Raw genomic sequence first — 14,643 nt, forward strand, 5'->3', positions numbered from 1 at the left:
GGACTACGAGCCCTGCCTGACCCGCGTGTCGCACGGCCGCGCCGCTCATTGGTCAGGCGGGTGTCACGCCTGCCGGCGCCTGTCAGGTCCGCCACGCCCTCCTTACCGGTGATTGGTGGTGTCGGAAAGAGGGGCGGAGTTAGAGGGTGAGAGCAGAGCAGCTGATTGGCCTGTCGGGGTAGGGCGGCCTGTGATGGGTGGATGTGCATGAATAGAAGAGAGATAATGTACATAGAGTGTCTGCACATCTGCTGCTATATACTGGTCACCACTGTAGCTGTGTGTATGGGAGATACTGGGACAGCAGCAGGACAAGGCTGGCCACACTGGTAAGTACTGCGTGTATCCTCTCCCTGCATGTCAGACATATATATATATATATCTATCTATCTACATATATGTGTGTATATATATATATATATAGATAGATAGATAGATAGATAGAGATATATATATATATATCTCCATGCTAAAATTGTTGCAAGGCATGCTGGGATGTGTAGCTCCACAACAGCTTGAGGGCCGTTATTTGACCACCCCTGCATGTGGCTTCCTGGAACTTGTAGTCCCCCACCGCCCACCTGGACACACACGTTCTAAGCCTACAAATAAAACAATTAACAGGTGCTCTGTACAAATGAATGAGAAAAACCGTTATGTGACGGGAAAACCCGACCTATAAAACAATTTACTGTGCCGTAAACATCAGCGTAAAAATAACAGTAATCAGCTGTGATAGGCACCATGAGTCGCTCCGTGTAAATGAGGTAGGTCGTAGCGATAGCCTGATAGTGTGGCTGTAATTGTCTCCAGAGAATGTATAGTAAACCTCAATGAAAAACACCATATATTTGTAAATCTGTGGCCCAAGACCAGCTCCTCTGTAGGATGTAAGCACAATATGTAAGCTGGCCAGCCTGGTCCACTTTGTACAGGCTTCTGGGAACTGTACAAAACCACAGTGCTGACACCTGTTGTACATGGAACACAGCAAGTCGGGGTTCCTGTGAACCTCCGGAGCAGGATACAGATTGTCAGTCTAACGCGTTTCTATGCCCGTCCAGCAGTTTCTTCAGAGGTGTCACTTACTAAGCCTGCATTACCCATCAGTGCGATCAGCCTACCCCACCTACATCACTGTCTGTTACACGGTGCCATTCTCTACTAGTGGGTTTGTGTTCTAGATGTTTTGTAGGGTTTTTTCAGAAATGACATGTGTCCATGTTTGCAAATCTGTTATCAAAATGGGAATCGTGTCATTGCATTGATTCATTAAATTGCAATAATAATTCCTGATCCTCGTTTGACGTACTGATCTCACATCTGTTTGCAGATAAAGACACCATGGCAGACAGAGAACTGTTTATATCTGCCCCTGGGAAGGTTATTCTTCATGGCGAGCATGCTGTGGTACACGGGAAGGTACTGTATCTCCTATTGCTCAGTGTATTGCATTGTTTCTACACCAAGCATCATGTTGCAGCCTCAGCTAGGTATCTGGGATTGCCTTGTTGCTATCGCCTCATAAATTGCCCATCGGATCTTGTAAAAAAGAAAAAAAAATAGATTTTTATTATACCGGTCCTCTTACGGATTCATACACCCAACCAAGACTACTGTAGTATTCATTCTAGCACCCTGCAACTGTGACAGCCCGTGCAGTTCCTCTTTCCTGCCTGGGGTGTCACTCTCTGCTCTGGTGCTTCTAGCACACTCTGGTCTGTATCTCAGCAGTTTGTTGCATCAGCTGAGTGTGCTAGAATCACCAGAGCAGAGCGCGACACCCCAGGCAGGAAAGAGGAACTGCACGGGTTTTAACAGGTGCAGGGTGCTAAAATGAACACTACTACTGTACACTGACAGGTCTACTTATTAAAATGTGGCGATAAGGCTGGTTAGGTTTTCTATTGTCATGCTATCTCCACAATTTACAAGGTAGGTTAATGAGTGATATCCAGAATCAAATTAACATGATCTTTGGCTGCTTGCTTCCTTTCAATAACCTTTTTATTTGGAAAGACCTAGATCTTCCACATATATTTTAAAGGATGTGGTATGTTAGGTCGGCATTTGTCATGTCGACTTGCATCAGGTCGACATGAGAATGTATTGTTCATTCTAGCACCCCGCACTTGTCACAACCTGTGCAGTTCCTCTTTCCAGCCTGGGGTATCGCTCTCTGCTCTGGTGTTTCTAGCACACTGGTCTGTATCGCAGCAATTTGTTGCATCAGATGAGTGTGCTAGAAGCACCAGAGTGGAGAGCGACACCTCAGGCAGGAAAGCGGAACTGCACGGGCTGTGACAGGTACAGGCTGCTAGAATGAACACTAAGAATGTCGGCATGGTGAAAATGTCATCATGCAGCATGTTGATGTGGTTAGCATGTAGACTGTGACCATGTCTACACGGGTGACCTGTTGACATGATAGAATGTCAATGTAACGTCGCAGGTAGCTCAGCGGTCACTAACCTGGTCCTGGCAGCTGCAGCGGATCCAGTGTGGCTTCGGGGATCCAGGAGGTCATGTGACTGGCACTTCCGGTGCAGACCTCTGACGGAAGTGCCAGTCACAATAGCAAGAAGAAATTACATATTTGCGTCAGATACGAACTTTCACACCGGTGCCCAGCTTACAGTCTTGTCTGTTACATCGCTACGGCGTTTGGTTTTTAATCTTTATTTGTTTTATAAAGTATTTTCCGCTTTCGTTATTCCCCCCCCCTATCCGTTAGTCTCTGTGGCTGAACTAGTCCTATCTCAGACACTGATTTGTGAGTTATGAAATTACTTTGTGCTGTGTTATGTATGGAATATATTCTGTGCTTCGTTTTAGATGGCTCTGGCGGTGGGTTTAAATCTGAGAACATTCCTCAGGTTGCGGCCGTCCAAAGATAATGCAGTGCTAATAAACCTTCCAAACATCGGAACCAAGCTGAGGTGGGACATCTGTGACCTGCGGGCTCTGCTGCCCACTTTCCAAGGTGAGCTACTACTATTTTGTTCATTCTAGCACCCTGCCCCTGGGAACCCGTGCAGTTCCTCTTTCCTGCCTGGGGTGTCGCTCTCTGCTCTGGTGCTTCTAGCACCCTCAGCTGATGCAGCAAACTGCTGAGATACAGACCAGAGTGTGCTCGAAGCACCAGAACAGAGAGCGACACATCAGGCAGGAAAGAGGAACTGCACGGGTTGGGACAGGTGCAGGGTGCTAGAATGAACATTATGTATCTATACATATTTATCTATCTAGGTATAAATGTTACAGACCTCCCTAGCCCAACATTGCAACTAGTAAAGCACTTTATTAATAACAGATCGTCCTTGTTTCAGTGCGCACCAGCATCGGATTTTACGCAGACACGTAAAACCAGAGGAACACGGGAGCTTTCCATGTGCACATTAGTATGTCACTAACTATATTCACGCAAAAATGCAAACGTACTTTACATTCTTAGCTATTAAAGCTAATTAGCATATACAATTGTTCCAACAATCTAAAGGCCCCCATACATCAGAGATTGATTGCAGCAATTTGCAATCGATTGTGTATAAAAATCTTTCCCTTTTTCAATCGATTGCAGAATTGCCACAATCGATTAAAAAAAGGGAAAGCTTTTTATACACAATCGATTGCAAATCGCACGATTGCTGCAATCAATCTCTGATGTATGGGGGCCTTAACTCTCCACCTAAAATATGATATGTGACCATCAGCCTTCCGCAATCAACAGATAGAAAACGGGAAGCAGTCGGGAAGCCGATGGACAGAATCCCGACCGTCTAATCCCGGCAAGGGCCAAAGGACAGAAATCCCGACGCCTGTCATTTTACCTACGCCGGGAGCCCGACGCCCGGCTTACCGATTGAAGGTAAGCCGGTCGGCGGGCGCAGACAGCCGCGGGGGGGGGGGGTTGTTAGGTTTAGGGTTCCCGGGGGGGACTTAGGGTTAGGCACCCCCCTGGGAGTTTAGGGTTAGGCTAGGGTTAGGCACCCCCGGGGGGAGGTTAGGGTTAGGCACCCCCCCGGGGGACTCAGGTTTAGGCAGCGGGGAAGGGGGGGGTTAGGTTTAGCACTTAGAGGGGGGATTAGGGTAAAGCACTTAGGGGGGAGGTTAGGGTTAGGCACCCCTAATGGAGGGTTAGGGGGGAGAATAGTTTAGTGAATACTTACCTCTCGACGATCGAGATGTTCACTGCTGCCGGGAAGCCGCTGTCGGGATTTGAACCGCCGGCCGCATGTAAATCATACTGAATCCATAGAAAACATACATCACTGCTTACAGGCCCAGGACACAGCCCCGCAGGCGTGACGATTTCTCCTTGGCAAGCTGTGACATTTTTGTATGTGCATTCCATCGTATATACAGTACCGGTTAATGGTCTTTTCTTCTCCTGCACATTCCCGATTCTTTATAGGTAACCCTGGAGAGGAACCAGCCAGTCCTGGCCCAGAACAGTTGGACACGCTGATGAGATTTGCAGGTGTTCCTGAGGATTCCAAGGACACTGAGCATCTCGCTGTACTGACCTTTCTCTATCTCTACCTGTCTATCTGTGGGCGGTGAGTGAGATACTGGTATACTGGAAGCACATCTATACCTGTATTGCTGCAGGTCTCTGGTGAAATGATGGTAGTAATGTGAATGTTTTTTTTTTTGCCATTGTGCGCGTGTCATAGCCGCATAGCACATGAGCGGCAGTCGCAGAGAGGATTTATTTGCAAAGTGAGTGGCAGTTAGTCAGAGTTTTGGGGAGGTAACGGGGGGTGGCTACAAAAAAATGCAGGTATGTTGGGACTGGTTTCTGGATGTGCCCTAGTGAGGCTCTGCAAATTCTTCCGCAGCTGCAGAGACCTCGGCGTCTTAGGAGAGCCTCTCTGTCTGAGGCAGCATAGGCCTACTCAGAGGTTCGATGTGCGACCAATGTTTCCGATGCTCTCACTTTTGTGCGTGAGGGATGGATGCCACACGCCAGAGTTGGGAGTCTCTGTGCACAAGACAGCGGCTGAGACAATAACATGTTTTCACGTCTTCCGCGTATGGAATCGCAGTCTCGACGGAATTTGCCTCCATCTTTGAATCAGGCCCTTTGTTCCTCAGTTTCTGCAACTGGTCACAACTGCAAATGGTAATATGTAAAATCACACTCACATTTTGTAGCCTAGATCAGTGGTGTTTAGGTTTTAAGGATATCCATGCTTAATTAGTACCTTAGTCAGTTTGATTATACCATCTGTGTACAAGCATGGATATCCTTAAAACTTGGACTGTTAGGATGCCTTGAGGACCGAGTTTCGAAACCCTGGCCAAGATGATTGTATATGAATTGCTTGTCCCACATAGATGAAGCTGGCAATGCCCTTTGTCCATGTACAGTACAGTACTTCAGTGCCATAACTGAACTCTTGTGTTCTGTCTAGTGATCTCCCAAGTTTGGATGTAGCGGTTTGGTCCCAGCTGCCGACAGGAGCCGGGTTGGGATCCAGCGCTGCATATTCCGTCTGCCTGGCTGCTGCCTTATTAGCCGCCTCTAAAAGGATTTCTCACCTAATACAGGCAGACACGGAGACCATGAGGTATATATACGTTTTAATGACGAACAACAAGTAATACAGAAGGGTTTTTTTTGTTTTTTTTTACAGCTCTAAGGGGGTCATTCAGACCCATTCGCGAGCAAAGGACGCTCGCAAACGGGTCGATTTTGCCCCACTGCGCATGCGCTCGACGGAGGGAGCTCCGTCGTGCGCATGCGCGAGACCTGGACTGCGACAGCCAAGCTGTCGCTCCGGGTCTCGCACCAAAGGGGGCGTGCTGTCGATGTTGGTTGACAGCACGCCCCCTTTGGAGGGCGTGCCGGTGGCGTGGCGGCCAGACGGAGGCGTTCCCATGGGAATGCCTACCGTCTGAAGCCGGCCCCACTGACATCACTAGTGATGTCAGTGGGAGTGATTTTGGCTCTGATAGAGCCAAAATCACTCCAGGGCTTGCGGCAGCGAGACCCTACCGCAGGGTCTCCGTCGCAAGCCCGATGGTCGCGATGGTCTGGACCATCGCGACCATCATCATGGACGCTAGCTATAGCTGTGGGTGGTCACCCACAGCTATACGAGCGTCCAGGAGGACGCTCCATTTTCATGGAGGAGTGCCCTGATTCAGAGTCAGCGCTCTGGTCAGAGCGTCTGGCTCTGAATCAGGCCCTAAGTCCCATGCGACTCGGCCTAAAGTCTGTGTTGACATTCTGACTGTCAACACTCAGAAGCTGTCGACATTCTAGTGTCAACATTCTGACCGGAACCTAAATAAAACAACAGAGAGCTACAGAACTGTATTACTAGAGTACTCTGACCACTGGGATGTGTGTACCATTTGTAATTTGTATATCTGTGTACGACCGAGTCTGTATCATATATTGTACATATATGTAATATCTATATTCCTTTCAAAAATGGGGGCCCTTGATTATATTAATTTCCTAGTTCATTGAAACAATGACACCTATACAATTACGGATGATAACACAGTGTAATCCCTACAGATAGATCTTTTCCCTAATTAACAGACATGGCTTCAACAGACAATATACTGTAATCCTAAATCCCCCAAATAAATGTATATACTGATGAATGGCTCCCCCTTTTGTGCAATCGATTAATTTAAATCTGAGCCAGATGAGTATCAAATGCAAAGAGCTTAATCGCTTTTCTTTCAGGCATGCATGCTATAAAATGAGGTTAGTGTTCATTCTAGCACCCTGTACCTGCACAGCCCATGCAATTCCTCTTTCTTGTCTGGGGTGTTGTTCTTGTTCTCTGCTCTGGTGCTTCTAGCACACTCTGGTCTGTAACTGAGCAGTTTGTTGCATCAGCTGAGTGTGCTAGAAGCACCAGTGCAGAGAGTGACACCCCAGGCAGGAGAGAGGAACTGCACGGTTTGTGACAGGTGCAGGGTGCTAGTATGAACACTAGAGGATGATACAGCCAAATATCAGATGTACACAGGGGGAATATTTAGAAGAATTGCACCAGTATATGATGTATGCAAATATTGTCTTAGGGCTACACAGGTGCAAGGTGGATGTATATTCTGTTAGCCATAAATAATCGATAGCCGGATGGAGTGATCTGACCACACACAGCAAAATATATATGAAACTACTTCTGTAGATCAGGTGATATATCCAGGCTTGTACACAGCCAGAGAACCGACTCTCACCCTGCCATCTCGTGGGCCAGTGGGGAATAGTTCGCATATGTGTGGATCTTAACTTTGATTTCAGCTGTGTAAGTACGGGTGACTGCTCTGCTAGAAGTATTGTGATCCTGACTGGTTAATAGTCTTTTGGGTCTCTGATGACCTCTGTTGAAATTGTTCAAGGACGGTGAAATGCGTTAGTCTTTTATTCCTTACACAGTGTTGGTGCGTGGTTTGGTAGATATTGTAATCTTATCCTGGATGAAAGGGTTGGGGGTCTTTATACCATTCTTCTTCCTGGTGCCTAAGTGGGATGGCTCTTCCATCTTGTATGTGAAGGCCCCAAACAAATTCCTTCCGAGGGAGTGATTTAAGATGGAGGTCCTTCGGTTGCTGATTCAGGCCATGATGGAAGGGCAGTTTGTAGGCAACATCTAGGGAAGTTCTCTTTGTAGATGGTATCACGGTACCAGACAAATTGACACTGGTGCTATTTCGGCAGGTGGACGCAGAGTGAGCTGGACCTCATTAATCGCTGGGCCTTTCAAGGTGAGAAGGTCATCCATGGGAATCCCTCCGGTGTGGACAATGCTGTAGGCACATGGGGTATGTAGCTCAGCTGAGTAACAGTCCAGAGAATGCGGGTATGTTGGTAGCAACTGTTCTGTGGTTTAGATATTTGGTTAGAGATCAGATGTGATCACTTTCAACTCATTAGGGCTTATTTACCAATATTACATTTAGGTGCAAAGTTTCCAGTTAACCAGGGGCAGGGAACGTTTTTATCCTCTTTGTTCGACATTACAAAATCAAAAACTTTCTGGACTGCCACCGCCGTTAAACCATCCCATCCTCTTTTGAAGCTAGTTTGCTCAGGTTAGGTTGCTAATTTGTAGTCTGGAGACCAAGACATACTTCAGAATATTGTACTGTAATTCAACTATGAGCAGGACTAACTCTGGTAGGGTTCACTTACTATAGGCCCTGGTTTTGCTAGGTATGCAGGCCCTGCTTGGGTTCTTCAGTTTGGAGAGGGTGTAGCACACCAAATAGGACTCCTCAGTTGGGGGTAGGAGCAGGGGTTCCATGGGGTGGAGGAGGGGGGCTTGTTGGAGGCTCCCTGTGGAGCTGCTGAGAGGGGCCTCTTGTTGGTTCTCGACAGCCCTGAGTAGGAGGGGAGGGACTGTCCAATCAGGGGCCACTCAGAACATCCTTGTCAAGGCTTGCCTACCCCTACACTGAACCATGGCAGCCAATCAAATGCTTCTTTTCATTGTCTAACTTGCACTAGATATTTTGTACCTAAATGGCATTTTAGTAAATCAGCCCTAATGGCACCAGTCTGTGTTTTTAAAAATTGAAAAAGTGCCCCCATTGCTCCCCCGGGCCCATGCAAGAGCATAAGATATTGCTGCATGCTGTACAGTGCTGGATTAACACTGGGGGCCTGGGGCTGGTTGCCCATGGGCCCCCTACACATAACTACATCAAAAGCGTGGGGTACACTGTGGTATGTAAATTGGGGGTCTCTGTGTGTCATACTGTGATCTGGGGCCCCTGCAGTATGCACATGTGGTGCTGAGAGTATTTACACATTATGGGCTTGATTTGCAGGTGTGCTAACCGCGCGCTACGCCAATATTCACGCAGTTGGCCGATGTTGGAAGTACTACACATGCCTCCCGGTGGTTACCGCTCTAAGATGCAGAGCGAATTTGGCGGCAGAGAGATGCAATCTCGGTGGCCGCTTCTGGGTGGTAACGGGTGGTTAGCTATAATCGCCAGCATATCATATTGACAGTTTTATTGGTTGGGGGCATTTTAAATTGATGTAGATTGATTTCTTTTAGGTGGAGCGCTGCAATATCAAGCGGGACAAATAACTCCAATGAAGAGGTACCGTTATTAGCCTTTGCCTCTCCCCCAACTCTCTCTGTGCATATTACAGACTTGTCATCAGTTACACTGTTCTTATTCTACCTAAAGGATGTCTGTAATTATCCCCAAATCCACTGATATTAAGCTGGGTACACACTAGTGTAATGTCGTTCCGCCAAATTGTGCATATCGTGCAGTGTGTATGCACAATATGCGCGCTCCCGCGGTCGCATCCGAAACCAAACCTGACAATATCGCATGCGGCGCCATGCAGTGTAACGAGGGATGGAACGAGTAATCGCTCCGTCGCTCATTACATTGTTCTGATGTTTACCCAGGACAGGCCGACATATCGGCTGGGGAGACATCGCTCAATGTGTGCCCAGCATAAGTCTGGTATTACTTTGCGCCTTTGTATTATTTGATAGCAGTATAAAGACGCAGACATCGGCTACATATTTTTATTATCTGCTGATTATTTCACATCAATATTTTTATGGTATTATTATTGTTTTTGTCATTATTATAATTATTATTATTAGGACTATAAAGAACACACTAGACGATATGCTCCCTGAGCGATATCGTGTAGTGTTGCCCCCGGCAGGGTGTGCTCTATGTCGTTCATGACATGGAGCACAGCTGCTGAGCGATATCATTAACGATATCGTTCAGCGCCGGGCTCTCTCCCCCATTCCCCAACATGGAGCAACCTGACGACGTCGTCAGGTTGGCCCGCATGCTAACCCGATGAACGATGATGACGAAGGACCCGCAGGAACGCGCATCGTCGTTATCGTTCATCGTTTTGGTGTAAAAAATGGACGATAAAGTGGACGACTGAATGATAACGATATCGTTCAGTCGTCCACTTTAATCGCCCAGTGTGTACGCACCTTAAAGCCCATTGTATTTCAAAACTCCCCAGTAGTGAAATTATGTTATTTTTGGGTTTTCTTTTTACAGCTGGTTATTATATGTTATGTTGTGTTTCCAGGGTCCCGGTGCTACAGATCTTACTGACCAACACCCGAGTGCCGCGCAGCACAAAGGTCCTTGTGGAGGGGGTGAAGGAAAAGCTCCTGAAGGTCCTATGGATTCCCTTGGCATTAAACTTCTGTACTTTAATATTGTGTATGATTCTATTTGTGGGTCTGGCGTTCAGCTTATAAGGACGTATGTATTTTTAATGGGGGTGCAGACCTTAACCACTTGCCTGGCATGTTCAGGAGGGTGGGTTTTCCCTCCCATCCCCAATTCGACATTCATATAGTTGGAGCCGATAACTAAAGTAATTATGTGCAGAACTTTCCCGCCACATTTTCCGCCATCTTGACAATCTCCATTTTTTACCTCACAGTATCCAGATATCATGGAGCCCGTCCTCTCATCCATACATGCGGTTTCCCGGGAGTGCCAGCGAGTTCTTCAGGCTTCAGCTGATGGGTTGTCTAAGGATCACTACTCTGTGTTGGAGGTGATATACCTGAGGGGGGGTTGTGGAAACCATATTTTCAGTTTAATTGCATCACCCGCTAAGTCAGGGGTGGGGAACCTTTTTTTCTGCCGAGGGCCATTTTGATATTTATAACATTATTCATGGGGCCTGATGCAAGCCACGCCCCCTCCGTGTGATGTCACACGGGAACGGGGCCACAATCAACAGTGAGTACTGCAATGCCTGGAGCATTCTGAGGATGATCCGGGGAGCTGTAAGGGCAGCAGTGTGACCGTCTGAAGCGTCCTAGGCACTGCTGCATAGATTCTGGCTGCTGGGTGCCATTATAGGCACCCTGCTATCCAGATGAGGCTAGCAGAATAAAGCTCAGAGGGCCAGACCAAATGATTTTGGGGGCCTTATACGGCCCCCAGGCCTGAGGTTCCCCATCTCTGCGCTAAGTGAATGGGCAGCTGGATCTGTAGTACACAGCATATTCCATAAATATCCATAGTGGACAGTATTGTATATGCAAGTTCAAAATGGCAGCTACACCTTATTGCAGCTAAACAGATCCAGTTAGGACTTGGGTAGAATTAGTAATGAATGCTTTATTACACATGGAAGAAAATTTGTGGAAAATAAATGTGTTCGTCTTTTACTCTTTGTGGTAGATTAGAATCTTTAACAAGATGGCGCATGATGTGGTTCTACGTTTACCCATTGCCTACATGGAATATGTTGCTTTTTACAGGAATTATTTGACATCAATCAACATCATTTGAACGTGATCGGTGTCGGGCACTCGTCACTGGACCGACTATGTCAGGTGACCGCGTCACATGGTCTGCACAGCAAACTGACCGGCGCCGGAGGAGGCGGCTGTGCAATAACTCTGCTGCACCCTGGTGCGTAATACGATCATTTGTCATTTTATACAAGGGGGGCCTGTCGCGCCATTTTCTCCGGGCTTGGTGAAGCCTGATATGGCTCAGATGGGTCATAAACACGTGGCAACGTTAAATAAGCGGGAATTTGGGGGGCTGATTAAGAGTCGCGCCAGCTTTAGCGTCTTTTACCGTAGTCTTGTATGTGACTTTATGTTAGCCCTTCCCCTGGCGGACATCTGACTGTGCAAAGACCAAGACGCCCACTTTGTGCATCTTAATGCTTCTTTAGATGTTACCAACCAGTGGCGGCTCCAGAGGTGGGGCTGCGGCGCAGTCCAAAATTCAAATAGGAGTTACATATAATATAACCGTCCTGATGGGGATGTAGTTATGAGAGGTCTCAATCTCGACATCGGAATCCCGGCAAGGCATGTAACATAGGCGTCGAAATACTGACTCCTATGTTAATCCCGACGCCGGAACTCCATCCCGAACTAAGGTAAATCCGGGGCGGCCTTAGCGTTAGCCGCGGGTGGGGGGGAAGGTTAGGGAGACTAGCAGGGTTAGGTTTGGGGGATGGGGGATTAGGTCTAGGCACCCCCAGGGAGAAATTAGGTTTAGGGAGCGGTAAAAGGGGGTTAGGATTAGGCACTAGGGGGTGAGGTTAGGGTTAGGCACTAGGGGGTGAGGTTAGGATTAGGCACTAGGGGGGGAGGTTAGGGTTAGGCACTAGGGGGGGAGGTAAGGGTTAGGCACTAGAGGGGGCGGTTAGGGTTAGGCACTAGGGGGGGAGGTAAGGGTTAGGCACAAGGGGGGGAGGTAAGGGTTAGGCACTAGAGGGGGCGGTTAGGGTTAGGCACTAGGGGGGAGGTAAGGGTTAGGCACTAGAGGGGGAGGTTAGGATTAGGCACTAGAGGGGGTGGTTAGGGTTAGGCACTAGGGGGGGAGGTTAGGGTTAGGCACTAGGGGGGGAGGTAAGGGTTAGGCACTAGGGGGGGAGGTTAGGGTTAGGCACTAGAGGGGGAGGTAAGGGTTAGGCACTAGAGGGGGCGGTTAGGGTTAGGCAGTAGGGGGGGCGGTTAGGGTTAGGCACTAGAGGGGGAGGTAAGGGTTAGGCACTAGAGGGGGTGGTTAGGGTTAGGCACTAGGGTGGGAGGTAAGGGTTAGGCACTAGAGGGGGCGGTTAGGGTTAGGCAGTAGGGGAGGGGGCGGTTAGGGTTAGGCAGTAGGGGAGGGGGCGGTTAGGGTTAGGCAGTAGGGGTGGAGGTAAGGGTTAGGCACTAGAGGGGGAGGTAAGGGATAGGCACTAGAGGGGGCGGTTAGGGTTAGGCACTAGAGGGGGCGGTTAGGCACTAGAGGGGGCGGTTAGGGTTAGGCACTAGAGGGGGAGGTTAGGGTTAGGCACTAGAGGGGGAGGTTAGGGTTAGGCACCACTAAGGGAGGGTTAGGGGGAAGACGACAGGGGAGGTTAGGGTACTTACCTGCCCCAGTCGGGATCTTCATCCGTTGGGCATCTGCTGTCAGGATTTGAACCGGCGACTGAACACCCGCCGGTATTTCAATCCCTTTTCCGTCCTGATGTTGTGCTTACAGTCACTGTAAGATTCCTTTCCTGCAATTCATGTATTTATGTGGTAAATGATGTTTGCCTGTAACCTCTTCCCATCCTTATAACTCCTCTCTCTCTTCTATCAGACGTAGACCCCGGTGTGCTGGAAGCGGCCATACAGCAGCTGTCAGACTGCGGATATCAGTGTTGGGAGACCAGCATTGGGGCACCAGGAGTTTCTCTGTATTCCCCGTCATCGCTGCCAGAGGATGTTTCAAGAGCGTTTAGCAGCGTATAGACTAAAGTACAGCAATGGCGCATTGCATTGTGGGGCATCATCGTGGGCCTATGTCCTGACAATGACATTACAATCCTCGTTTTCTTTGTATAATGGGGACCTGTGACACGCTGTAACGGTTATAACCATCTTGGACGTGTGATGCTGACTGTTATAACATGTTTGTTACTGCACCCGCTGTAGCTGCCTGTCCTTCCAATAGTCCGAATATTAGCGGGGGAGATGTATCAAACGCGCCCCTGGGACATCATCCTCAGGGCTCCATTCTGAGTTAGACGCTGTCGCGGACGTCCTTACATTTAATGGCGCCAGCAGAAGCTACATGCCGGGTCACCCAGCGCCTCCTGCCATGCCTGCAGTCTAGCGCGAACGCTAATTACCATAGGACGCACGTCTTTCTAAAGTCACCATCCCCTCATGTCTAAATTTGTGCTGCGTCTCTGTATCAACAAAATCCGGGCGCAGGCGACACGGGCATACGAAAAACATCGGCCCGCTGTTTTCGACATCACCACTGCGTGACTCAGAAAAAAAAAAACATCTTAAGTGGGTAGCGTAATAAAAACTAAATGCTAAGTTTTTTATATGATACATTTTCTAAATTAAAAATCTTGTTAATGGGGAAACTTCCAAATGACTGTTTCTTTTAATCCAATCACTGGAAAAAGGTTTAGGGTGATTGGTCCCATGAAGGTGGTGACAATCTAATGTCTGTATTTTTCTGCATAGGGGATTTATTTATTAGTTATCAGGAATCGGTCCCGATAGTTGTGATTTCTCAGGGTGCTTTAACGTGGCAATAAGTCATTAAGAATCGCCAGGATTTACAAAAGCGTAAAGTGAGCTCAATCGCAGCTGCAGAGCCTGGCCCAATCCGTCTCCTGATGTTATGCTGTGATAATACTAATAACAATCAGACATATTAAGCACATTGGATGTTTTCAATCTGTTTTAGATTAAGATGCATTTGACAGAACATTATTTGCAGCAGTTTCATGAACCATCTTGAATAATAAATACAGTAGGTGCTGTAACTATAGTCACACAGACCTAGGTAAGAGAGCGCTAGACACCACCATACATAAATAAGTACTTCGGGCCTGTTGCTGAGTTGTACGCTATTGCTGCCGCTGCGTCTGTGAACGCAGCTGCTATGTAAAAAATGCCTGCATTTTTGCTGTCACCTGCGGAATATCTGTGCGCTATATAAATAACTGGTAATCAATAAACTCAAACCTATAGTTGGAGAAGTTGAAACAGGCTGAGCGAATAGATTATGAGAGTGGAGTATATGATGTACACAGATGCTACAAATTGAAGCGTTACAGATATTGAACCGCTAACGACAGAATTGTGAGAGTGAATTCATGTTTTAGTAAGGTTCTAGCCATAACCAATCCCC

At 47.8% G+C, this 14,643-nt stretch overlaps 1 protein-coding gene across 1 annotated transcript; it reads left to right on the forward strand.

The window, feature by feature from the left end:
* Nucleotides 1–193: 193 nt before the first annotated feature.
* On the forward strand, nt 194–14,186 carry MVK (mevalonate kinase). The gene is made up of 11 exons (XM_088451404.1): nt 194–329; nt 1,334–1,422; nt 2,836–2,983; nt 4,415–4,559; nt 5,418–5,573; nt 7,691–7,794; nt 9,039–9,084; nt 10,064–10,154; nt 10,427–10,543; nt 11,259–11,412; nt 13,090–14,186. The coding sequence occupies exons 2-11, from the start codon at nt 1,345–1,347 to the stop codon at nt 13,239–13,241; spliced, it is 1,191 nt and encodes a 396-aa protein (XP_088307530.1). The 5' UTR covers nt 194–329; nt 1,334–1,344; the 3' UTR covers nt 13,242–14,186.
* Nucleotides 14,187–14,643: the final 457 nt, after the last annotated feature.

This window comes from Taudactylus pleione, unplaced genomic scaffold (genome assembly GCF_031769625.1).
Source record: "Taudactylus pleione unplaced genomic scaffold, aTauple2 ptg000547l, whole genome shotgun sequence".
Classification (NCBI taxonomy): domain Eukaryota; kingdom Metazoa; phylum Chordata; class Amphibia; order Anura; family Myobatrachidae; genus Taudactylus; species Taudactylus pleione.